Source organism: Spermophilus citellus, assembly GCF_964194105.1.
Source record: "Spermophilus citellus genome assembly, chromosome: 17".
In the NCBI taxonomy this organism is placed as follows: Eukaryota; Metazoa; Chordata; class Mammalia; order Rodentia; family Sciuridae; genus Spermophilus; species Spermophilus citellus.
In genome coordinates, this window is record NC_138199.1 from 56,243,437 (window position 1) to 56,270,241 (window position 26,805).

At 41.6% G+C, this 26,805-nt stretch overlaps 2 protein-coding genes across 3 annotated transcripts; one reads left to right on the forward strand and one right to left on the reverse strand.

The window, feature by feature from the left end:
- Positions 1–4,669: 4,669 nt before the first annotated feature.
- On the reverse strand, positions 4,670–15,825 carry RUNDC1 (RUN domain containing 1). Its single transcript, XM_081271661.1, has 5 exons — positions 14,902–15,825; positions 9,968–10,126; positions 8,936–9,134; positions 6,933–7,052; positions 4,670–6,397 (listed from the first exon to the last, which is right to left on the reverse strand). Exons 1-5 carry the CDS (start codon positions 15,397–15,399, stop codon positions 5,532–5,534), a joined length of 1,842 nt encoding a protein of 613 aa, XP_081127787.1. The 5' UTR covers positions 15,400–15,825; the 3' UTR covers positions 4,670–5,531.
- A 58-nt stretch (positions 15,826–15,883) lies between these two features.
- On the forward strand, positions 15,884–22,984 carry PTGES3L (prostaglandin E synthase 3 like). 2 transcript variants are annotated; one of them, XM_081271667.1, is made up of 7 exons: positions 15,884–15,947; positions 16,283–16,396; positions 16,503–16,569; positions 16,669–16,767; positions 19,417–19,506; positions 20,400–20,453; positions 20,921–22,984. In XM_081271667.1, the coding sequence occupies exons 1-7, from the start codon at positions 15,940–15,942 to the stop codon at positions 20,954–20,956; spliced, it is 468 nt and encodes a 155-aa protein (XP_081127793.1). In that variant the 5' UTR covers positions 15,884–15,939; the 3' UTR covers positions 20,957–22,984. The 2 variants fall into 2 exon arrangements, with proteins under 2 accessions (XP_081127793.1, XP_081127794.1); XM_081271668.1 differs by lacking the exon at positions 19,417–19,506.
- The last annotated feature ends 3,821 nt before the right edge of the window (positions 22,985–26,805 follow it).

Here is a 26,805-nt window from a genome sequence, read left to right on the forward strand (position 1 = left end):
GGAACACAATGGGACATTTATTTATTAGACAGGAGGGAGAGACAAGATTTAAATAAGAGCACTTGACTGCAAGATTTAGAATCTAATGACGTCAAATCCATTGCTGACTAGAATAAGCATGAGGGAGGTAGAGGAGGGTAATACCTTGTGCCAGGCCAGGTTAATCTATTTTCATACATTGTGTGATTTGGTCCTCAGAACAACATTAGGTAATAAATACTATTATCTTTCCATTCAGCAATTGAAGAAACTGATTAAAATATTTATATATTTTTTTAGTTGTAGATGGGGTGGCCCACGCCTGTAATCCAAGCAGCTAGAAGGCTGAGACAGGAGGATCTTGAGTTCAAAGCCAGACTCAGCAATTTAGCGAGGCTTAAGCAACTAAGGGAGGCCCTGTCTCCAAATAAAACAAAAATTGGCTGGGGATGTGGCTCAGTGGTTGAGCGTCCCTGGGTTCAATCGCTAGTACCAAAATAAAAATAATAAAAAGGGCTGACGATGTAAATAAGTGATAAATTGTCCTTGGGTAAAATCCCCAGTACCCCTTACAAAAAATAAAAATTTTGCCCAAAGCCCACATCCTCGACAAGTAAGTAGAGCTGGGTCTTGGACTCACAATCTGACTCCTAAATCCATACTGTCAACATACTGAGCACTTGCTCTGTGCCATGCAAGATGCTTGGCACTTTATATAAAGTTTGACAGCCTTCTTAATACAACTCTGCATCTTGGGTATTTTCCTCCCATTCAGACACTATGAAATTATGATCCAGAGTTGGTCCTTAATCTGGCACAGATGGGATTCAAATGTAGCTGAGTCAAAGTCTAGCTAGCTCTCACACTTAATTATTTCTGATTACTATCTGCCATCACTCACTGAAGAAGTGTTTTCAGATGGTATTTCAGGTGTTCTCCAAATTAGAGAAACTTTAGGTTTTGGTTATCAGAACACTGAAGAACTGGGCTAGGGATATAGCTCAGTTGGTAGAGTGCTGGCTTGCAAGCAGAAGACCCTGTGTTGGATACCCCATTCCCCCCCAAACAAACAAACAACTGAAGAACCTATGACTCTTCTTGAGCACAGGTGGACCTATTCCAGGTCCCACTTTTTTGTTTGTACTGGGGAGATTTTGAGCACAGTAGTGCTTTACCACTGAGCTACATCCCCATTCCTTTTTGAGACAGATCTTGCTAAATTACTGAGACTGGCAACGAACTTTTGATCCTTCTGCTTCAGCTTCCTAAATCCCTGGGTTTATAGGAGTGCACCACCACACCATGCTATCAATTCCCTACTTGAGATTCCCCCCAAAATGCAATTTTCCTTGAAGCCCTCAGAATCCTATTCCTATGGTTTATTACCCTAATTGTGTACTTATATCTCTGTATCTAATTAAAATCATCAGTAGCTCACTGGCAGAATGCCATTGAGTTCAATCCCCAGTACCTCCAAAAAAAGAAAAACAAAAGTCCCTTGTTGGTTCTCTATTCCAAAGTTCGAATTCTCACTTCTTTCCTATTTTTACTGCAGGAAGAACTCTTCCCTGCTCTTCACATACCCTCTCAAATTACTCAAAGTATCAATCTCTAAGTCCTGGAGTCTATTCTTCCTCTCCAGGACTTTTTTTTTTTTGGCAGTTCTGGGGATTGAACCCAGCGCCTTGTACAGGTGAGGCACTCTACCAACTAAACTACATTCCCAGGCCTCTCTCCAGGACTTTTGTTCAAATCCTATCCATTCTTCAAGGCCATTTAAGAATTCTACCTGGCAGAATTAATCTCTTCTTTGTGATCCCTCAGGAACCCAATGCATACTTACCTTTATTCTAGAACCCAACACATCTTAGTTTGGATCAGTGGTTCTCAAAGTACAGCCCCCTCACCAGCATCAGCATAACTCAGGAAGCTGTTAGAAATGAAACTTCTCAGGCCCCACCTCAGAACCACTGAATAAAAAACTCTTGGGGTAGGACCCAATTATCTCTATTTTTAATAAGCTCACCCAATTTCCACATTGGTATCTCCTTTGCTAGACTATTCCTAAGGGCAAATAGTATGTAATCTTTTATTCTTTTCCTTTGCAGTACTTGGTTTGAACTCAGGGGCACTCTATCACTGAGCTACACCCAGCCTTTTAGGATTATTATTATTTTGTACCACGGATTGAACTCAGGGGCACTTGACCACTGAACTTCATTCCTAGCCCTTTTTTTGTATTTTATTTAGAGACAGGGTCTCACTGAGTTGCTTAGTGCCTCGCTTTTGCTGAGGCTGGCTTGGAACTCTCAATCCTCTTGTTGCAGATACCCAAGCTTCTAGAATTACACGTGTGCATCACTGTGCCTGGCCCCAGACCTTGTTTTGAGACAGGGACTAAATTTCCTAGGCTGGCCTTGAATTTGTGATTCTTCTATCTCAGCCTCCTGAATAGGTGGGATTACAAGTGTGCTCCACCACACCCAGCAGGCCCAGCCCTTTTACTGGATACAAATTCATCTCTTCTCAAATCTTCATATCCTTATACTTGCATTGACTGTCCTTCCTTCCCCCTCCCTTGTCCTGTCTCACCCCAAGCACCTAGCAGACATCTGACTGTTGGAATGCTGGTAGGACTGCCTGTTATTAAACACCTCTAGGTTTCATGAAGGACTTAGCAGAGTAATGCCTGTTAGCATAATTCTTTGGCAGCTGAAATTGCTATCAAATATGCAGAAAATATTGTTTCCTCTGCAAAGTGAGAGTAAAGGGGTAGATAAGAGAGAAAAAACAAAAGACCTAGAAACTGCATGATACAATGAAGTAACATGAAAAAGGCCAGAGGCTTTGCATTCAGGCAATATGAATTCAAATTCCAACTCTTTCGTCATCATGTAAATCTTGAGAAAATATTTCTCTTCAGTTCAGGGTCTTTAGCTGTACAGTGAAGAAAGTACTGTCCCCTTCTTTTAAGTAGCAAGTATTAAATTAGGATGACACAAAAATGTTTCCCATGATGTCATCACAAAATCTTAGTGTAATTGAGTTTTTGTGAAAATCAGAAAAAGACAACACTAGGCTTATAAACCTATCCTAAATGACTTTGAGGCAAAAGGATTTAAAAGTTCAATTTAAAAGCAGCATGTGTGGTAACATCTATTGTGGGGATGGAATTACAGGGTTACATAAGAGGGATAATGTCTGGGGCAGTTTTTAGTGGACTTATTCTGGTGGCAACAACACCTCGCCACCCCCCCCCCCCCCCCAGCACTACTGTCACCAAATCTGAGTTGATCCAGGACAGAGGGGAAGCAGACAGTTTCTAATACTGATCTGGATCAGATGGACTGTTAAAGCCAGACAGACTTATAAACTAAAGTTGAGGGGTTTCACAGTCTTTGCAGAGAAACTACATAAAATACTATGATTTTATTAGCAGCCACAGATGTACCATTTTTCACAATTTTTTTTTTTTTTTTTGGTGGTGCTGGGGATGGAACCCAGGGCCTCATGTGTGCTAGGCAAATGCTCTATCTCTAAGTTACATTCCCAGCCCCTTACACTTATCTTGTTTCATAGGAAAATTAGACTAATTCTAATGAAATATCAATAATGTACCTTAAATAAGTAATGATGCTGGAAAAGTTTAAGTTAAAATGTACTACATAATAGTGCAGAAACTAAGTGCAGCTGGCAATTTCATACATGAAAATAATGCTGAATATTTAGTGTTTGGAGCAATATATTTTACCCATCTTTGGACAGTCCTGGAGAAGTACCCACCACAAGCTGAATGAAAGAGAAACTAAAAAGGCTAAAATATTGAAGACCCAAAAGGACCACTCTAGAGTCAGTTAATAATGAAACACTGGTCTGTAAACAGTGATCTGCCATAGTTCCAATCCCCAATGCAGACCTCACTGCAAGATCAGATCTCTTCCATCATTTAGCCTCCAGGACAAGTGATGCTTAGAGATTCACAACCCAGGGTGCATAGCCCCTAGTTACTGATACCTACTCCTATACATATTTGAGCAGCAAGAATTCTCTTGAGAAGTATATCTTGAAAACATTTCCTTCAACAGACCGTCAGTCTTCTTGAGAGGAACACAGAAGAAAGTACTTGCTAGAGGACATAATATCAGACGTGGGTTCCCATTCCTCATAAACAACAACAAAAAAAAAAACCCTGTTTTTTTTCAGTTCTTACTATTTTTTTCAGTTCTTACTATTCAAGCAAAGAGGCTTATATTAAAATCAACTTGTGGTTAACTCCCTTTAAAAAGTTATTTTCAACCAGGTGCAGTAGAGCATGCCTATAATCTCAAGACACTCTGGAGCTGAGACAGAAGGATCAAAAGTTCGAGGTCAGCCTCAAGAACTAGGCAAGACCCTGTCTTAATATAAAAAATAAAAAGGGTTGCGGGTATAGTTCAATGATAAAGTGCCTCTGGGTTTAATCCCCAGTACTAAAACAAAACAAAACAAAAAAAACAGAGATAAATATTATTCTCAGATATTCACATTCTTAAAATTTACAGGAAGCCTTGGAATGTCTTCTCTGACATTTGGAGTCAGGAAGAAAGAGGAATCAATATTTGTAAAAAGAATTTAAATTCTTTTTTTTTTTTTTAAAGAGAGAGAAGGAGAGAGAGAGAATTTTTAATATTTATTTCTAGTTTTCGGCGGACACAACATCTTTGTTTGTATGTGGTGCTGAGGATCGAACCCGGGCCGCACGCATGCCAGGCGAGCGCGCTACCGCTTGAGCCACATCCCCAGCCCCAGAATTTAAATTCTTGACCTAAACTTTCTAAGTTTCAAACTTGCTTCATATAAAGGAGGATAGTTCCCAACTTGACTAACAGGAGTCTCAACACAAATATATCTCTGAACCAACAATTCATTCATGTTGTCACTTACTGCCATGGAATGATTAGAGCAACCCAAGTTTTCTAAATATCAGATATGGCACAATAAGTTGAGACATTAGCTGTGTGCCCTGATTCCTTTTACACAGGCTCAAATACATATGCCCACATGTACATTGCAGTGCATGCTGAGACAAAATTTTGTTTATTTATTGAACTTACCTAGAGCCTTGTTTATCCTAAGCAGGAGCTCTACCCCTGAGTCACACCTCCGACCCTGAAAACCTTTTTATTTTTATTTTACTTTATTTTTTGGTACTGGGGATTGAAACCAGGGGCACTCTGCTACTATGTCATATCCCCAACCCTTTTCATTTTTTATTTTGAGACAGAGTCTCTGTTAAGTTGCCAAGGCTGGCCTTGAACTTACGATCCTCCTATCTCAGCCTTCTGAGTCACTGGAATTATAGGCATATGCCACCGCAACCAGTTGTGAGAACCTTTTAAATAAGAGGGTCTCCAGCACATCTTTCCAAGATACTAACTTGATGGAGGGAAAATATTTTGCCGGCCACCTAAGCAGAGTATAGGAAAAATGTCTTTCATCCCTCCTCGGACCACTTTCTCTTATTCTAGAAGTCTAACACATCTACAGAGTGAGGAGCTGTCCAGGCAGTCTCATCAAAAGGCATCCTTGATGTTCTTCAGTTGGCGCACAGCTAAGTCCACAGGGAGGCTAAACTTGAGGCTGCTGAGGCGACTGAGCAGGTTGAGGGCACTCTCGAAGCCTGTGTGGGCCATATAGCTCCAGGGCTGGTAGTGTGGTTCAATGAGTGATCCTGACTTACAGATGAGGTTCACCCAGGACACGAGACGCTGTTCATTCAGGGCCATGCACACTAAGGCTTTCAGCTCTGAGTCTGCACTGCGCTTGAAAGGGTCATGCTCTGTCAGCACCATATGGATGGCTGTCAGTAGACTCTGTTTGGGGGTCACAATAGTGCCACCCGTAACAGGCAGGGCAAAGGACTGGGACAGCTTCCGGGCTGGGGATTCCACATAAGCACGGCCGTTCTTAGCATGGTAGTACTTTACAAAGAGCTCCCAGGGATGCATGGTCTCAGGGGCTGAGGAGAAGGCTGGCAACAAACAAGCAATGGGGGCCATGACAAGGCTCATCCCAGGGGAAGAGGCATAGAGTCCATGGGCCAGCAGGTCCCTCACAGCCACTGTTAGTTCCTTCCGCACAGCCGTGGTCAGCTCATCCTTGCCTCCCAGAGAGAGGTCCTGGAGGTTGGCAGAGGTGATGACATGGTCATGTGACTGGTATCTCAAGGCTAACTGTTTCACTCTATCTACTGATACCTCCAGCTTCTTCAGTAAGGGGGAGTAGTCTCTGTCGGCCTGGCCTCTCTGCCATAGGGTTTGAGGGATCTGGCCTGTGGCACAACCAAACTGGCTAACAGCAAAGATCTGGAGCACAGCCAACGCTCTCCTCATCAGGTGTAGCCCCGTCTCCCGGACTCTCTTCACATCTTCTGTCTTCACTGTTTAGAAAAGATAATGGCTGGTCAGTAGGAGGCCATAATGGCACAGAGGAACATTCTGTAAGTAACAGGGTGAGATCAAGTCTTGCTTCTGTGCAATAGTATATGTGACACACAAAGGCAAGACTCATCTAAGATGTAGTTGAACTGACTTATATTTTTAGTAATTGTGGCTGCATTGAGATAAAATTCATGTTTCACATAATTTACCCATTTAAAGTGTACAATCTAGTGGGTTTTGGTTTGTTTTCTTTTTGTTTGTTTTTTGATACTGGGAATTGAACCTAGGGCCTTGTGCATGCTAAGTAAGTATTCTACCATTAAGCTACCCATCCCAGCCCTGGTGTTTTTTTTTTTACTATATTCAGTTGTGCAACCATTGTGGTAATCAATTATAAAATGTTTTCTTCATTCCCCCTCCCCCCCCAAAAAAATTCTGCACCATTAGCATTTCCCCATTTCTTCCCAATACCTAAACAATCACTAATCTACTTTCTGTCTCTATGGACTTTCCTGTTCTGGAAGGTGCACTTACTTTTGCTGTTTCCTGGAGGCAGTCTGCTGCTGCCTGTTCTGGTGGAGCCATTTCCTGTCTTCCCACTGGCCTTGCACTCACATTGTCCACCACCTGTCTGTAAGGGGCTTCCTACTTCATCTGTAATCAGAGGATACAAAGGTGAGACAGTTATTTAGTCTATGTGGCAGACTTTTAAAGGAAAAATACTATTTAATGATGTCAGGCTAGAGTTGTGGCTCAGTAATAAAGCACTTGCCTAGCCATGTGTGAGGCATGGGGTTCGATTCTCAGCACCACATGAAAGCAAATAAATAGGGGATGGAGTTGTGGCTCAGTGGTAGAGACCTTGCCTAGCATGCATGAGGCACTGGGTTCGATCCTTGGCACCACATAAACAAATAAAATAAATGTATTGTGTCCATCTACAACTAAAAAAAAAAATTAAAAAAAAAAGCAAATAAATAAAACAAAGGCTTTGTGTCCATCTGCAACTAAAAAAATTTTAACAGGGCTGATGATGTGGCTCAAGCAGTAGCGCGCTCGCCCGGGTTTGATCCTCAGCACCACATACAAACAAAGATGTTGTGTCCACCAAAAACTAAAAAATAAATATTAAAAATCTCTCTCTCTCTCTCTTAAAAAAAAAAAAAAAATTTAACAAATATTTAATGATATCTACTGTATGCCAAAAATCTTATAAATTCTTATTTCATTGCATAAAATGGTGACTGACATATTGTAGTTGGCTCAATAAATATTTGTTTAGTAAATAAAGCTTGAATAATCATTTTTCAGATGAGAGAAACTAAAGGGGGGGGGGTTGGAGGGGAAGGGAGGGGGCATGGGGTAATTAATGATGGTAGAATGTGATGATCATTATTATCCAAAGTACAGGTATGAAGACACGAATTGGTGTGAATATACTATGTATACAACCAGAGGTATGAAAAATTGTGTTCTATATATGTAATAAGAATTTTAATGTATTCCACTGTCATATATAAATAAAAATAAATAAATAAATAATTGAAAGAAACTAAAGCAGTTAGTAACCCGCCCAAAGATATAAAGCCAGGAAGTGGCAGCACTGGAACTTTATCTGGTTCTAAAACCGTGTTCCTTCTACTCTATCATGTAGATAAGACCTCTTAAATAGTACATTAAGAACTAGCAATGTAACAGTGGTCCACTTTATGCTTTGAATGTAGCCCTTGCTGTTCTGCTACTGCAACTTATTTTTTTTTTAAAGAGAGAGTGAGAGAGGAGAGAGAGAGAGAGAATTTTTAATATTTATTTATTTTTTTTTAGTTCTCGGCGGACACAACATCTTTGTTGGTATGTGGTGCTGAGGATCGAACCCGGGCCCCACGCATGCCAGGCGAGCGCGCTACCGCTTGAGCCACATCCCCAGCCCTGCAACTTATTTTTAAAATGGACATGTTTCTTTCTCTTCCTCTCTCCCTGCTCTTCCCTAATCTCTCCTAGTCCCTAATCTCAGGGGAAAACAGGATTCCCCATTTTAAGAAGATTTACCTGTCCTTGAGTACACACCCACCATAGGAACAAAGCAAGCCAGACTTTGGGGATGGTACCAGAAGATCTCAGAAATGACTATCTCCCATATTAACAAGTGAATTAGAACTCCAACAGAAAACAAGTAGAATGTAGCCTTTGAATCATCTCTTTTAAAAGCCCCCTGTTCCTGCTGATGGGGGGAATCATAGCCTGTGTTTCTCCTTTGCTAGCAAAGCAATACAATTTAAAAAAAAAAAAAAGAACTAGCACCTTAGCCAGGGCCAGTGGTGCGTGGTGTATGTCTATAGTCTACTAGTCTACTTGGGGTGTGGGAAAATTGCTTAGGCCCACAAATTCAAGGTCAGCCTGGACAACACTAAGAGAACCAGTCTGAAAAAAAAAAAAAAAAAGAAAAACATAACTGGTACCTTTAGGTATTAGTACTCAGAATAAATATAATTAGTATGACATCCATCCACCCTTCTATCTCCAATCTCTTCTCTGACCTTGGATAAAGCTGATGAACATCTCAAGATCTCGGATCTGGGTTTTCAGTTGCTCAACCAATTGTTCTTTCACTCGGGCTGGGTTGACAATTTGAGCCACTGCTGCATCCACACGCTGACGAAGCTCTTCAGTGGACAGGGAACTGATGTCCTCATTCAGATTCATGTCCAGTTTCTTTATTAACTCATCTATGATCACCTATCAGGATCATAAGCAATGAACATACACTTTAGAATTCTCAAGGAGAGGGTTAGAAAGAAGAATCTCTTTTTTTTTTTTTTAAAGAGAGAGAGAAAGAGAGAGAGAGAGAGAGAATTTTTTAATATTTATTTTTTAGTTTTTGGCAGACACAACATCTTTGTTTGTATGTGGTGCTGAGGATCGAACCCGGGCCGCACGCATGCCAGGCGAGCGCGCTACCACTTGAGCCACATCCCCAGCCCCAGAAAGAAGACTCTTAAGCAAGGAGTATATATTTAAATGGAAATCAAAACTCAGCAGACCTCCAAATTTGTGAGAATATCCAACTGTTGATCAAGATCAGGCTCTACTACTTTTAACATAACAAGAACCTTTAGTTCCTCTCTGATAGAAATGGCTCCTTTTACGCACTGTAATTTTTTTTACCAGGACAATCAGCTTTCACTCAGTAAAACAAAAGTATGAATAACCCAAAGAGGCCTCACATTTAGTTTCCTCTAAAGGTTTCCAAGAGAATGTATACTGATTTTTCTTAAAATCTTTTCTCTTCTTGCCTTACTTTAGACAACCAAAGGACAACTCTATAAAACATCAAGGTATATTACAGCACAAATTTTCGAGCAACATTATTAGAAACAATTTGAACATGTATTTTCCATGTGTAAATAAAGAATGGCTCTATATGAGAATAAAATTTCCTTCTGATATGAACCAGTAGGGATTCTCAGTGAGGCCACAGGTAAACTGAACTTGGAGAAGCTATTCTGGGAATGTTGGCAGGGACAAGTTAACCGTGTGTAATGATGGAGGTGCCTTTAAGGCCTGCTCACCCTTTGTCTTTCCAAGACCACAGATTGAGGCAGGGAGTCATAACTGCCCTCTTGATAGGCAAATGTTTCCAGGTCATCTAACTGAGTCTTGAGCTGTAATATCAGTTCCTTCTGTTTCTCCCTCTGGGTTTCCAGACGCTCTTGTTTTTCCCGCTCACTCTAAGAAAAAAAAATACTTGGTCCATTTCACAGAAGAGAAACTCATGACACATTAAGAATCTTTTTGGTTGGCTATGGTTATGCACATCTGTAATCCCAGAACTCAGGAGCATGGCAAGTTTGAGGTCAGCCTCAGCAATTTAGCAAGGCCCTAAGCAAAATAGTGAGACCCTGTCTCAAAATAAAAAATAAAAAGAGCTGGAAATGTAGCTCAATGGTAAAATACCCCTATATTCAATCCCCTGTGCCAACAAAACAAAAACACCCCCCTTAAACCAATAATGATCAGGAAAATATGAAACACTCAATTGACAAGATAGGTCGAAAGTAATAATAATTATTCCACCCAAGGTGATTTATTTATTTATTTTGAACAGGTCTCACTGTGTTGCCCAGACTGGTCTTGGGCTCGTGGGCTCAAGTGTTCCTCCTATTCCAGCACCTCCCACCAGCAGCTAGGACTATAGGCTGGGTGCACCAGCTACAGGGCAATTTATTATACACATGTTTTCTTAAAGGAAGTTCTGGCGCTGGAAGCATAACTTGGTGATACAGCACTTGCCTAGCACATGCAAGCCCTGTATTTGATCCCCAGCACTGAAAAAAAAAAAAAAAAAAAACCAACAACAACACAAAGTTCTTTATTGGAAACAGGATAACAGGATATAAATACAAAGAAGTCTTTTGTTAAAACTTTTTGTTTTTTAAAGGTCTACTTGGGATAGAGACAACCCGTTCTTAGCCAAGAGTGCCTCCCAGGAATTAAACATGCCATCATCCACAACCAAAGACCATAGCTTAACTCCTGAATACCTTGTGCAGCTAAATTTTGCAAGAGAATCTGGGGGACAGGGTTTAAAGAAAGGCTTTTTAACTCATAACCAATTTTCTTAAGGTTCAAATCTCCTCCATTTCCTCTGATAAGATTATAGGATACTTAAAAAAAATTAAAACAATCAAATGAAGGTGCCAGGGAGAAACATCTACAAGTAATGGGGTGGGAAGGTCATGATCACTGTTATTTATTTATTTATTTGTGGGCAGTGCTTTGGATCCAACCCAGGGCCCTATGCAATCTACTACTAAGCTATGTATACCCAGCCCCTTGTTTTGTTAAGTCTGGTTAAGATCTTCTAGAAGTAATTCCTTTTTTTGCTATTGGCTACCAGATAATTTCTACACTTAAATTATTAAAAAATCTTCAAGATGGTAAAGTCCTGCTAATATATTCTTAGATACTGGCTTTTCCTTGACTTTCTTGACTATCAAAACCAAAAAGCAGGTGCTGGGGGCATAGCTCAGCAGTAGAGCACTTCTCCTGAATATCTGAGGCCCTGGATTTGATCCCAGCACTGCAAAACAAATAAATTTTAAAAAATAAAATTTAAAAAAGCTAAACCGGCAAATTATTTGTAGGTATAAGGCTACATTTTAAACTAGAAGTCTATAACAGTATTAAATTTAACCTTAAAAAGGTACTTACCAAGCCCTCCAGAAGTAATTTGCATGAGAGAAAAAAATGAAAAGCAACAAATTTAACTTTTTGTTCAAGTATTTATAAAGCAATCCTCTTGCATTAGCTTTGCTCAACACAAAAGCAAGTCTTTCTTTAGGATACCCTTCTCCAAACCTTTCTGTTGCAGTTTTTTCCTGGAATCCTGTCCTCTTTCCCCTGCTTCGTAAAGTCTTAGCTTGCCTTTAAGAAGTTTTCCTGATTTCTCCAGGCAGGATGAATAATTTCCTCCTCAGTATTTTGCACACACTTTTATGATTCTGCCTCCAGTAATTTCTCAGCTTCTTAAGGGTAAGGGGCCTTGACTTTGATTACCAATACCAAGCACAGTGCCCAACATAGGATGGGTTCTCAGTACTTTTTTTTCCTCCCAGTACTGGGGACTGAACCCAGGGGTGATGTACTTCTGAGCTACATCTCCAGTCTTTTTTAAATTTTTTGGTTTGAGACAGGATCTCCACAGGTTGCTGAGGCTAGCCTCAAACTTGAGATCTTCCTGCCACCTCAGCCTCTTGAGTCACTGGGGTTTCAGGTGTGTACCACTGCTCCTGGCTTCTCAGTACATATTTGTTACATGTTACTGAACTAAATTAGGTAGTGAATGACAAATTCCAAATAATGAACTCTGACTGAAGGAAGTTATCTAACTAGCCTAAGGAGAAAGACCTGGGAAAATAGACTTTATTTCTGTTTTCATTGTATCCCAACTTTGTGAAGCCAAAGAAGAAAGAAATCAGACATAAATAACAATTCTGTTTTCAGGACTATATCTGCTGAATTCTATCTCTTGCTATGGTAGCTATGGTATGATATTTGCTGGAGTGTGGGGCAATAAATTTAATAGGAGAGAACAATGAGCTCTGGTGCAAAGCAGGAAATAATAGATATCATTCCTAGTGTGAACTGAGATAAAATATTGGCTTAAGGGGCTGGGGATGTGGCTCAAGCGGTAGCGCGCTCGCCTGGCATGGGTGCGGCCCGGGTTCGATCCTCAGCACCACATACAAACAAAGATGTTGTGTCCGCCGAGAACTAAAAAATAAATATTAAAAATTCTCTCTCTCTCTCTCCTCTCTCACTCTCTCTTTAAAAAAAAATATTGGCTTAAAAAAATTGGGGAGACTGGGGATGTAACTCAGTCATATGGCTTTGCCTAGCATTCGTGAGGCCCTTGGTTCCATTCCCAGCACTATCACCAACACAACAACAAAATGGAACCAATAAGTAAATTATTCAGTTCAAAGATGTCCCCCACTTAGTTACTACCTGTTCACAGGTCAACATATGCACATATGATTCTATCTGTTTATTACGTAGACCCACTAGTTTTTTTTTTTTTTAAGTGTTACCCTGAGAGACTGAGGCAGAAGGATCTCAAGTTCAAGACCAGCCTCAGCAATTTAGTGAGTCCCTGTCTCAAAATAAAAAACCATCTGGGCATGGTGGTACATGCCTGTAATCCTGGTGAACTGGAAGGTTGAGTCAGGAGTGCGAAGTTTTTTTTGTGTGTGTGGTTGTAAGGATTGAATCCAGGGACACTCTACCACTGAGCCGTATTTCCAACACTTTTTATTTTTAATTTTGATACAGAGTCTCATTAAATTGCTGCGGCTGGCCTCCTCTTGCCTCAGCCTCCTAAGTCACTGGGATTACAGGCATGAGCCACCACCCTAGTTATGAGGACAGCAAGTTTGTGGCCAGCCTTGGAAACTTAGGCCCTGTTTCAAAAGAAAAAATATAAAAGGTCTGGGGAGGCTCAGTAGTAGAGCACCCCTGGGTTTAATTCCACAGTACCAAAAATAAATAAATAAATAAACAAAAATCAATAAATAAAAAGGGCTGGAGACTTTGCTCAGTGGGAGTACACCCCTGAATTCAATTCCCAGTACTGCAAAAAACAACTGATTAAAAACATTTTTAAAATAAATAGTGCTACACTGTTTCTGAAAGTGAAAATGAACAATGAAGTGTGCCATATTCACATAGAATCTTTGGTGCTTTTCCATCCTGAAATGGACCTTGCAAAACTAATTCTATCTTTTCTAATCTTCAAGTCTGGCAATTTAAGGTGGCTATTCCTTGTGTACTTATCTGTGGATGTGGAAAAAAGGGTGGAACAATAAATACAGGATTGCACTGAAAACTGTTCTGATTAAAATAAGTCAATATCTGCTGCTGATAAACTTTGTTGGCTAAAATCAATTTGAGTGGGAAGAAAGCCACATATGAGTTGTAATTTGAAGAGTAAAAAGGCAGTGTGTTTCAACACCTCCAACAAGCTACCTACATGAATTCACTTCCAGAGATTCAAAACTTGTAAGGAAACTTTTTCTTGGTGTGGAATACATAGTTTCATTGCTTCTCAACGCAGGGAAACTGAATCCATCTTGTCAGTTACTAGAGGACTTCATTCAGAATATCTAGTTATTAAGCAGGATGAAAGAGCAGTTTGAAAATACCAATGTTAGGAATTTTTTTTTTTTTTGAGAGAGAGAGAGAGAATTTTTTAATATTTATTTTTAGATTTCGGCTGACACAACATCTTTGTATGTGGTGCTGAGAATCGAACCCGGGCCGCACACATGCCAGGCGAGCACGCTACTGCTTGAGCCACATTCCCAGCCCCAATGTTAGGAAATTTATATAATCAGGTGTCATGTTTTTTTCAGTTAATAGGAGATTGTGCTGTTCATCCAAGTTCTCACCAGATAAGAGGGTATAAAGATTAAAGACTACCTAGATTTACAGGAAAGCACAGAAATTAATCTAAATTTCCACGGATTCCAGTTCACTTTCTAATTCTAATCCCCATAGTCAGAATACCCCATCAACAAAAGTGTTTAAGACTGAGAGTGTAGCTCCATGATAGATCCCGTGCGTAGCAAGCGCAAGGCACTGGATTCAATCTCCAGTACCAAAAAAGGTGGCCAGGATTTTTTTTTTTTTTTTTTTTTAATGAGGAGCGGAAGGTAAGTGGGAGTACCGCTGCACTCGTTGTCCCGTTGTCTTCTCAATACTCTGCTCCCTCTCCTCGCATCATCAGAGCACTTTTCCCATACCTTCAGTATGCACCTCTCACAAGTTCCCTGGCCGCTTAGTTCTCTTATGCCATCTACATCTGGCTCCAGTCTCCCTGTCTCTGACATATCCATAAGCACCTAGTTGAGTCTGTTCTCCCCTTTATACTTCCGTCTGCGTTAGCAACGCCACTCACTTAACTCCCTATTCCTAAATCTCTTGGGGCCCAGCCCCAGCCGCTCACCTGGTCCTCGCCCCGCAACCGTGGCCGGTCCCCGGGCAGCCTGCCGCCCTCGTCGCTGGCAGGGTCCCCGGGCCCCTCGTAACCCAGGACGTGAGGGCAGCCGCGGAAGGCGAATTCTTCCAGCTCGCGCAAGAGGCGCTGCTGCTCCGCCGGTGCTCCCCGCACCACCTGGCGCAGGCGGAACTGCACCTGCGCGAAGTGCGAGGACAGCGCGAGTAGCGCTGAATCCAGCCGCCGCCGCTCGGCCCGCAACCGCCGCAAGGTACAGCTGGGCGAGTCCGGCGGGGAACCCCGCGCCGTGCCGGGCTCCTCGGCTGCCGCCTCTTCCGAAAATGCAGACACCCCAGGCCCGGTCTCGGCCACCGCCCCTACTGGGGCCCAGCGCACCGCCTCGCATGGTGACAGCAATTCCTCTTCCTCCTCCTCTTCGTCCTTTGCTTTTGCCTCAACAGCCGCCACCACCGCTACCGATTCCTCAGCAGCGTCCACAGCAGCCATCTTTCCGGAAACACTGCTGAACGTCAGCCGCGCCCCCTTACTGCCATGGCAACGGCGCGCAGGCAGGGAAAAGGGGGAGGAGTGGAGGGCGGGGCTTAAAATTTGGTCGTACCGGAGGGCAGTACTCCCGAGGGCAGTACGCCCCTCAGGGACTTCTTTCGAGCCAATAATTTTCTCCTGAGCGCCTATTCTGAATTAGGCAGAGAGTACTAAAAGTTGGAGAAACAGGTAAATGAAGCCGAGCACACGCCATTCCCTGTGTTCAGAGTCTAGGATGGCCCTTTCCTGGTTTAAGCGGGTGCGCAGTTTATTCCTCATCTGTACATTTCTGTAGATTTTGAGAGGTTAAAGTCTACAGGTTTTAAACTCTCCCAGAATCCCTCCAGAGTGCAGATCTCTAGGCAGTGGAGCCACATTCCCCACCCTCTCAACCCTTCCCTCGACCATATAAGGAGAGGCAGCTGCTAGGGGCGTCCCCAGTATCTAAAGATAGAGGCTTTTGCCTGGGACTCCAAATGCCACTGGGCAGGTGGAGCAGCCATGGCACGGTAAGTGTTTCCGGCCTTGGTACTGCCCCTTTCCCTCCGCCCTTTTCCCTGGAGATTCCCTTCCAGTCTAGTGCGCACCCCAGATTCAGTGAGGCCCATGGGAGCCCAAGACCCCAGAACTCTGTAACTTGTAGGGTGAGTTTTGATTCGACCTAGGTTCACCCTCACCACATCTATGCACTTCCGTCACTCCCTTCCTCCCCCTCTGTCTTGTATTGCTCCACTTTAACAGAACTGCGGCACCGAACGTTCCTTTAAGGTCCCCTCCCTCATCTTACCCAACTGCCCTATATTCCCTTCCCCACACTTATGAAGCCCCACCACACTCCTGTCAGGCAGCATGCCCGGACCCTGTGGTATGACAGGCCCAAGTATGTGTTTATGGAATTTTGTGTTGAGGACAGCACGGATGTCCATGTGCTCATTGAGGATCATCGCATTGTGTTCAGGTAATGGCCCTCCTCTATGAAGGGGCTCGCTTCCCAGGAACTTCTGTTTTCCTAATCCGCACCCCCACCCCCAGGCTCCCACATCTCAATTTCATTATTTCCATAGCTGCAGGAATGGTGATGGAGTCGAGTTGTACAACGAGATTGAGTTCTACGCCAAAGTGAACTCCAAGGTGAGGGTGGGGTGCGTCAAGTAAGGTTTGGATGGAAAAGGTGCCCAGGAGATTCATATGAAAACTCAGACCCTAAGAATGAGGCTTTCTATCTGGCAGGATTCCCAGGATAAGAGGTCCGGCCGCTCTATTACTTGCTTTGTGAGGAAATGGAAGGAGAAGGTGGCCTGGCCCCGGCTCACCAAGGAAGATATCAAGGTGTGTGGGGAGTGGCTTGCTCCTTGTGTGCTCTCTGCTCATCCTCTGGGATTGCCCTTGCTTCCTTTCCAGTCAATATTCAATGACTCATCAGGCCCTGCTTCCTACTCAATATACTGCCCTCCCTCACCCACATCCCCAGTACTAGGAACTGAACCCAGAGTGCTCTCTCACTGAACTACATCCCCAGACCTTTTTATTTTTATTTATTTAATTTTTTAAAACATAGATGGAGCCCCGCGGGGTGGCGCACTCCTGTAATCCCAAGGGCTGAGACAGGAGAATAGCAAATTCAAAGCCAGCCTCAGCAATGGTGAGGAGCTAAGCAACTCAGTGAGACCCTGTCTCTAAATAAAATACAAAAATAAGGCCGGGGATGTGGCTCAGTGGTTGAGTACCCCGAGTTTAACCCCCGGTACCAAAAAACAAAGATGGAGGTTTATTTAGGAAAGTAAACATATATTAAAGGAAGAATGGAGACACTCTCAAGAGAGAAGCCTTGGGTATAAAGCAAGGAATACACATTCAAGGGAGAATGCAGGCTATCTCCAGAGGGAAAGACAGTCTGTCTTTATTATTTTGAGATAGGGTCTTACTAAATTGCTGAGGCTGGTCTCTAACTTGTGACTGGTGCCTCAGTCACCACTATACCTGGCTGACCTCCTAAATATTTTTGAAATTATTACTTCTTCTTGGTTCAGACCTCCTCCGTCAGTATTTTTTGGGAAGTTTTTACTATTATTATTAGTTGTACAAGGATGCAAAACCTATATTTTATTTATTTTGATGTGGTGTTGAAGGTGGAACCCAGTGCCTGACATGTGCTAGGCAAGCATTCTATCCCTAAGCTACAACCCCAGCCCCTTTGGGGAAGTTTGTTGCATATTTTTGGCCCCATCCACAATCCATCCTCTGTGTTGCTCCAAGCAGACTGTCTAAAACATACCTTAACCTTAACACTTTCCCACATAAGACCCTCCAGTGGCTTCTCCCCTTAAGATTGAAAGTTCAGTTGGGCATGGTGATGCATGCCTTTAATCCCAGCTACTGGGAGGCTGAGGCAGGATGATCACAAGTTCAAGATCAACCTGGGCAATTTAGTGAGACCTTGCCTCAAAGTAAAATATAAAAAGGATGTTAATCTAGGACAATGATAGAGCACTCCTGGGTTCAGCCCCTAATACCCCAAAACCCAAAACACAACAACCACAAAAAACCCAAAGCTTGAAAATTGGCCACCTGCTGGATGAATCTGACTTTTTTCACATTTATTTTAATATTTTTCACAGTGTCAATTTTTTTTTCCTTTAGTACTAGGGATTGAACCCAGGGCCTCATGCATGCTAGGCAGATACTCTTCTACTGAACTACATCTCTAACCCTTTTAAAATTTTTTATTTTTATTTTTGAGACACAGTCTCATTAAATTGCTCAGGTTGGCCTTGAATTTGTTATCCTTCTGCCTCAGCTTCCTGAATAACTAGAATCACTGGTGTGCACTACCATTACCTGGCATAAAAATTGTTTTTATTGGTTACATTTACATTTTTTATTGCTTGCTGACATTTAAAAATGTAAGATATTTTATCTACAAATTCAGATTATTAGCTTCTTTGCAATTTGGGAGAATCTGGTTATGCTAATATAAATTCCCAAATGCTGAATAGAAGCTTTAAATGGGGTATGCACTTCACCTCAGGTTACTCTTTTTCATTACCTCCCTGACCTTTTTTTTAGGTATTTGAGCTGTAACTCCTGCCCTTTGGGTTGAATTCCAAGTACTGTAGCAAGGCAAGAATCCCATCCCATACTTTCTGGCTCCATGTTTACATTCCAGACACAGCAAGCTATTTGCAGTGTTTTGTTTCTGTTTTTTTTTTTTTTTTGTACAAACTAGGTTTTCCTCACCTTTGTAACTTTGCTCAAGCCATGTCTTTTTCCTGAAAATCTACCACCATTCTTGCCTTCACCTACCTAACCCCTGCATATCCTTAAAGGCCCTGCTATTCCAAGAAGTATGGGTTCCCCTACCTCCTTTCTGGGTTCCCATGATATCCCCTGTTTCATCCTACCACCATACTTTTCACACTGTGTGCAAGACTGTCTGTGGATTTTTTTTTTAATGTATCTTTCCCCGACTTTCTTCCTGATGGCTGAGACACTCTGTTGAACATTTTTATAATCCCAATACCAAACTCAGAGTCTGACCCATAGTGTATGTTCAATAAATATTATTAAATGAATGTGTGAATGATGTCTTCCCTATATAAATGAGGACACTTTGGAACATGGGCCTCAAAGTGTCACCTCTGATTCCAGGGAATGCCACTTGTCTGTCTTGATTGACTGACTCCTCTGATGCTTTATGATATTTTTCCAGATGTGTTGTCCCCCTAAGGGCAAGGCTTCTATGCTTTTACAGATCCTGTCATTTCTGGCATTGTGCTTAGCAGCTAGTAGATTTTTGGTAAATATTTGTGGATGCCAACGACAACATGTCAGCCTGGAGGGGAGTTGGTCAAAAGGGATGCTGTTGGGAATACTATACCGCATTGACCCTCTTACCCTTCTATGCACATACTGATAATCTTTTCATGCATTCCTGATGCTGCTCTTCCTGCCTGTGACTCTCTGTATTTCCTCTTGCAGCCAGTATGGCTGTCTGTGGACTTCGATAACTGGAGAGACTGGGAAGGGGATGAAGAGGTAGAGCTGGCTCACGTGGAGCATTATGCAGAGGTAGGAGATATAGCACCTGCTGTTTTTTGCCCATCTTGGTCATTCTCTGTGTCTGTCTGCATACATTTCTCTGGAGAATTGTCATCAGGACCAAGCAGGGATAGTCAAGCATCCTTAGTAGGATATTCATTGGTGCTGTTACTCTTTACACATTTCATGCAGTGTTTAGTAGGGATGAGAGGAATAAACATTAGTGAAATTATATATAAATTCAATTACTATTCCTAGAGTAGCCTGTGTTCTGTACAAGTTTAGCAAAATTGCTTCCCATAGTACTTACATTCTTGTCTTTTCTTTGTGTTTTTTTTTTTCTTCCTGAGCCGGAACATTGCATGGGAAGCTAACGCCAAACAGTATAAAGTGTGTATCATGGGTTGAGGATGTAGCTCAGTGGTAGTGCTTGCCTAGACTGTGTGAGGCCATGGGTTTGATCCCTAGCACTGTTGAGAAGGATGTGGGATATGAATCTGGATTAGTAAGGGTAAAGACTATGTGTATTTAAGTTTACTTTTTTTACAATGAACTTTTATTTCTTTAATTTTTTTGTATGGGGATTGAACCCAGGGGCACTTAACCAGTGAGCCACATTCCCAGCTATTTTTTAATATTTTATTTAGAAATAGGGTCTCTCTGCATTGCTCAGGGCCTTACTACATTGCTAAGGCTGGCTTTGAACTCACGATACTCCTGCCTCAGCCTCTTGAGCTGCTGGAATTATAGACATTGCCACGTGACAGGCTCCAGTTAATTTCAGTGATGTGTTATGGGTTTTGAAGATGGGAGTAGTTGCCTGGCAGGCTCTGGCTGGGACCATTCTTCTGTAGTCCATCAGTATGCAGGTTATCCTTCCCTCACCCTCCTTGACTCTTGGGACTATTTTTTCTTCCCATTAGCTTTTGGAAAAGGTCAGCACCAAGAGACCTCCACCTGCCATGGATGACCTGGATGTAAGTAATGCCTTTCCCGCCACTCTTGAGTTTCTTTTTAGGCCTTAAAAAATAACACACTAGAAAGTTTCTATCCCGGTCTCTAGCACACAATAGTTCTCAGTGCATATTAACCAAATTTGAATTTGACAAATGTTCTGCAAGTTTTAGAAAACCAAGAGCATCCTCCCTTCCATCTCCCTCCCTCCTTCACTATCCTAGAGCAGATCTGGTCCTGTTGAGCATCTTTACAGCTGTAGGATTGGTAGAATTATTGAAATTCTGGAACTAAGTGATGTTTATTGAGTGCCAGGGTTTATTTTATTATCCAAAGTTAAAATCCTTCATTATTAGCCTCCTAAGAAGTATGTTTTAGAAGGTAACAGAGAGGAAACATGGAGAGTAGGCAGCCGGGAGCAGCATTTATAAACATAAATGTTCATTTTTTTGTAGAGCCTACAGGTGCTTTGTCTTTTTTCTCTCCCCAGGATGATTCTGACAGTGCTGATGCAACAAGTAATTAACTTTCTGTGACAGCAGAGCTGAGAGGAGATTATAACTGCTTTCTGTTGCTCTGAAGAGTCGTGGCCTGGACCTTGTCAGCTCTTTGGCTGTGCACCAGGGTCCTTTGAGATCTCCGAACTTCCCTAGAAGTTCTTTTTTTTTTTCCCTAAATATTTATTTTTTAGTTTTAGGTGGACACAATATCTTCACTTCACTTTTATGTGGTGTTGAGGATCGAACCCAGTGCCTCGCACATGCCAGGCGAGCATGCTACCACTTGAGCCACATCCCCAGCTCCTCTAGAAGTTCTTTATTAAGTGTTCCTCTTCATACTTTATGTCTCCCTACTGTGCACTTGACTTTGGTGCTTCATCAAGATAGCAGGATAGGGGAGGAATAGATGGGGTTGGGAGGGGCTTCTAACTTCTTACTGATTTATTTATAAGATCTATGTTTGGGATGCTTGGTTATTTGAGTTTTCCATATATGTGATAGAGCAAGAGCCAAAGAGGAAACAGATTATAATAAATCTCTAGGAGTGGTTCTCCATCTTCCTCTTGGTGGAAAGCCTCTTCTGCTTTCAGAGTTTCTCTTAAGAATGTAGGGTAGGGCTCAGAGATTCTGGTCCTCACTGAGGTTGGAAGAAAAAAGATATTAGGGACAGGCTTATAACCAACCCAAGGACTTCCTCTTGCCTGTATCTGGGCTTGGTTCTTCTTAGAACCAGTCACCTTAGGCCAAGAGCAGGGTGAAGGTCTATAATTCCAGTGGAAGCTGAAGCAGGAGGATTACAAATTTGAGGCCAGCTTTAGCAATTTAGCAAGACCCTAAGCAATCTAATGAGACCCTGCCTCAAAAAAAAAAAAAATAAAAATAAAAGGGCTGGAGATACAGCTCAGTGGTAAAATAACCCCGGGTTCAATCCCCAGTACCAAAATAAAATAAAACGAAAAACCCAAGCAAACTAAATAAACTAAGCCCAGCCACCTCAGCTTCCTGCATCCATAAATCTTTTCACATTTTCAAAACTAATTTTTACTCTAGTTAATGCCTATATCTGTATACTCTTCCATTTAACAGGTTCTTCATTCATCCATAAATACCTTTTTTAAAAAAATATTTCTTTTTAGTTGTTGATGGACCTTTATTTTATTTATTTATATATGGTGCTGAGAATCAAACCCCACTTGCTAGGCAAGTGTGCTATCACTGAGCTACAACCTCACACACCATTCATAAATATCTTTTGAGTGCCAAATGTGTTCAATGACTGTGACTTAAAACAAATGTAATATCCATAGACCTTGCTCTTTGAAGTCATAGTTTAAGTTTGTTTGTTTATTTGTACTGGGTTGAACCCAGGGGCGCTTAACTGCTGAGCCATATCCCCAGTTCTTTTTATTTGTAATTTTGCTACAGGGTCTTGCTAAGTTACTTAGGGTCACACTAAGTTTTTGAGGCTGGCTTTGGATTTGCAATCCTCCTGCCTTAATCTCCCAAATTGCTGGGATTACAAGTGTGGACCATGACATTTGGCCCTGAAGTCATGGTAAAGTATTAAGATTTGTTTTTAAAAGTAAGTTTTACGGGCTGGGGTCATGTCTCAGTGATAGAGCACTTGCCTAGCATGTGTGAGGGGCACTGGGTTCAATTCTCAGCACCACATATAAATAAATTAATAAAGGTCCGTTTACAACTAAAAAATATTTTTTAAAAAGTAAGCTTTAAAACTTATATAAGCAATATATATGGATATAGTTTAAAAAATGAAATTATATAGAAGCTGAGCGTAGTGGCGTGCATACCTGTGATCCCAGTGACTTGGGAAGCTGAGGCAGGAGGATCACAAGCTCTAGGCCAGCCTCAGCAACTTAGCTAGACCCTATCTCAAAAAATAAAAAAGGGCTCAATGGTTAAGTGCCCCCGAGTTTAATCCTCAATACCATTCAATCAATCAATCAATCAATAAAATGATAAAAATAAAACATAAAATAGATAAAATTTAAAGAAAAAACTTGTGCATCTTCCCTTATGGGGTAACCACTTAACCGCTGTTTTGTTTATTTTTCTTTTTCCCATCTTTGTGTGTGTGTGTGTGAGAGAGAGAGAGAGAGAGAGAGAGAGGGAGGGAGAGAGGGAGAGGGAGGTGTATTGGGGATTGAACCCAGGGGCACTCTACAACTGAAATACATCTTCAGCCCTATTTTAGTCAGGCTTTTCACTGCTGTGACTAAAAGACCCATCAAGAACAACTTGAGGAAAAGTTTATTTAAGGGCTCATGATTTCAGAGGTCTCAATCCATTGACAGCCAGCTCGATTCCTGGGGGCTTGAGGGAAGCTGAACATCATGGCGGAAGAGTTTAGTGGAGGGAAGCAGCTGACATGATGATCAAGCAGCAGTGACAGAGAGATCGAAAAAGAGTATCCACTCTCCACATACGAAATATATGCCCCAAAGGCACACCCCTAGGGATCACCTTCTCTAGCCACACTCTACCCACCTTCAGTTTCCACTCAGTTAATCCCATCAGGGGATTAATTCACTGATTGGGTTAAGACTCTCATTTTGGGGGACACATCACATCCAAATCATAACATTCTGCTCCTGATTGCCAAAATCTCATGACCATTTCACAATGCAAAATACATTTTGTCCATTTCCAATGGTCCTCATATTCTCAACAGTTCCAAGATTGTCCAAAAGTTCAAGTCCAAAGTCTCCTCTGAGATTCAGGGCAAGCTTGCATTGTGAGCTCCTATAAAAATCAAAAGCAATTTACAAGTATCTAGTATACAAAGGTACAGAGTAAACATTTCCATTCTCAAAAATAGGGGCATAGAAAGAAGGGATGGCACCAAAGCAAGACTTAAATCCAGCTGGGCAAACAAATCCTGTAGCTCCACATATGGCTTCTGGGGCCCATGGCATGGTGATGTTCTGTCCAAAGGACTTGTATAGATCCGCCTCATGTCCTTGTTGGTTGTAGCCATAAGGGCCTTTCTGTTGGCTTGTCTTTGCTCAATTCCTGCAGCTTTCGTAGGATGACGTACTATGTTAGTGGCATTTCTTAATCTTGGGGTCTCCACTGCAGCTTTGGATTCCTCTGCTGCCCCTGTCCAGTGCAGGCAACTGAACTAAAGTCAGTTAGTGAATTTGGGGTGACACAAAATACCACGCAGACATGGAATATTTTTTTATAAGTTTCAGAACAGCTTCCCAGGCTCCCCCACGGGGTGGAGGTGGGGGTGGGAGTGAGTCATGAGAAGCTGAAGAGAGAGAGAGAAAGAGAGGAGAGAGAGCGAGCGCAAGCACACATTCTAGAGTTGGCTTTAATTGGGGGACACTGTTTCTTAGAACATTCTATCCAAAAACAGGGCAATGGGTAGGATTACAAAGGAATAGGTGAGTATAACTCAACCCCCCCAGGTAACATCTACTCCTGGAGCCATGCCTCATTATCCACGCAAAGGTAAAGCCCAAGTTATTGCGGGGCACAATAATTGTTCAGTATCTCTTGCTCAGGACTTAAGGGCATGTATTTCCAGAGCGGCTCCTAATATTCCTCTTCATACTTTGCCCGCTCAGGAGTTGCTTGCAGGGACTCTGACCCTGCTGTACTTTGCCTGGCTTCCCATGCCTTCCTTTGAAATCTTGGTGGAAACCTCCGTGGACCTCCATGACCTGCAGAACCACCACCTTGTGGCTGACACCCTCTAAAGTAGTAGTAAAGCTTCTAGGAACCAGGGCTGCAGCAGCCTCTGAGTGTCTGGGTGACTGAGCACATTGAAAAAACTTCCTAGGCCCCTTGTGTAAGAAGAGTATCCCACTGGTCTCTTCTCAAAAGAATTTTACTTTTACTTCCTTGAATCTGAGATGGACATGATCTTGCCAATTCCTGTGATGTCCTCAGGTCATCTTTCTGATAATCTCTGGGCAAAGGCTTTTAGCATTTCTTTAGTGGCAGCAATCCCTTTAACAACTGCAACTTCCTTAGCCCCAGTTTTACTCCACCTTTGAGTCCAAGTTTTTCAAGTCTTTCTGCTCCTGAATTTTAATTAAGTTTGACTAAAAGCCACCAGCAATATCCATGCCACCACCTGAATGCTATGCTGTTTAGAAACTTCTGCCAGATTAAGAAGTTTATTGCTTTTAAAATCAGCCTCACAGAAAGTCTCAGGACATAGAAAAATGCAGACAATTTCTCAGCTAGAATATAACATGAATGGCCTCTAGGTCAATTCCCAATAGTATTTATTCCTCTGAATTTTCCTGAGCCCTGTCATTACTGTCCATGGTTCTATTGGCATTCTGGCTTTTTGAGCTCCCACCAGAATCAACCATTAAGCTCCACTTCTAACACTCTAAAGCATTTCTAGCTTGCATTAAAAAATATATATTTTTTTTAAAAATGTGTACTTCTGGGCTGGGGATGTGGCTCAAGTGGTAGTGCGCTCGCCTGGCATGCGTGCGGCCCGGGTTCGATCCTCAGCACCACATACAAACAAAGATGTTGTGTCCGCCGAGAACTAAAAAATAAATATTAATAATTCTCTCTCTGGGGCTGGGGATGTGGCTCAAGCGGTTACGCGCCCTCCTGGAATGCGTGCGGCCCGGGTTCGATCCTCCAGCACCACATACAAACAAAGATGTTGTGTCCGCCAATAACTAATAAATAAATAAATATTTAAAAAAAATTCTCTCTCTCTCTCACCTCTCTCTTTAAAAAAAAAAAATGTGTACTTCCCCCATAACATCCATGGAATGCTTATTTGATTCCACAATACCCTTTCCTCTTTTTAAAGCATTCCATGCTGCACTCTATTAAAACGAATGAAAATGAAATGGGACTTAAAAGCTGGAGAATTTTGCAATTTACTTTGAGATCTATGGAAAAAGTCTCAATTGCTACTTTGAAAATTCAGTTAATGATAGGAAGTGAATGTGTGGGAAAGTCAAGTATTTTTGTCTAATTCTTTAATATAGATTATCAGAAAAAGGAGCGGTCAGCAAATACAAAGGCAAATGGATCCAGATGCTATAGGGTTAATCCAAGTCTGGAGCAGTCAGCTGTCAGCAGAGTGTCTGAAAAAGTCTGGTCAGTTTGAACCTACTTCCCACAGATGTCATCTACTACAAATATCTAAGTTTGTGGGAGCGCTTAGGTGAAGAAATGGAAATGAACCTGACAGAAATATTTTAACTGGCTGCCGTGAGTTTCTTAATCATAAAGCATTCACATCTTAATACCAAAGACCAGATGTTATTTGTGGAAATTCATCTGACCTGACATAATAGCTCATTATTCTTTCCAATCCTAATAATTATTAATAAAATATATGCATTTTGTTTGCATAAAGTTTATTGTTATCATAATTGAATACCGAATGTTTCTTAGATACAGAATCTAAGTCCAATGATCAAGCTTTTGAATTCTACACACTCATGGGTTTTAAAAGCATAAACAAAGTCAAATGTCTGTACATGGAAATTGTGAGTACTACCATCCCATTTTGAATGGTACTGAAATACCAGTACTTCTGAAAAATGTTATAGTTAACTATATGGGAAACTATGTTTTCTTGATTATGAAGGTATATTTGTATCCAGTGGCCTGTTAGGTAAATGTAATATGCAATGATGAACTACATTTATTTTAGGCCCACATTTATTATAACATTCTATATTATAATAAAGTATATATTATAATATATATCAAACTATGCCTGTGACATACATATGTAATACAAGATTAATGTGTATATACTATATAATACAGTCATATGATTATCAAATTGTAAAAAACAAACAAAAAAATTATACTTATAGTTGGACAGAATAACTTTATTTTATTTATATGTGGTGCTAAG

Bases quoted from the DNA above. Each gene is read 5' to 3' on its own strand.
- PTGES3L (XM_081271667.1), top strand. The intron at 16,768-19,416 runs GTGTGTGGGGAG...TTCCTCTTGCAG, and splicing joins TCACCAAGGAAGATATCAAG to CCAGTATGGCTGTCTGTGGA. The intron at 20,454-20,920 runs GTAAGTAATGCC...TTCTCTCCCCAG, and splicing joins CTGCCATGGATGACCTGGAT to GATGATTCTGACAGTGCTGA.
- RUNDC1 (XM_081271661.1), bottom strand. From the start codon at position 15,399: ATGGCTGCTGTGGACGCTGCTGAGGAATCGGTAGCGGTGGTGGCGGCT. The intron at 10,127-14,901 runs GTGAGCGGCTGG...TTTTTTTCTTAG, and splicing joins GGTTGCGGGGCGAGGACCAG to AGTGAGCGGGAAAAACAAGA. The intron at 7,053-8,935 runs GTCAGAGAAGAG...CTCTGATTACAG, and splicing joins GTTCATCAGCTTTATCCAAG to ATGAAGTAGGAAGCCCCTTA.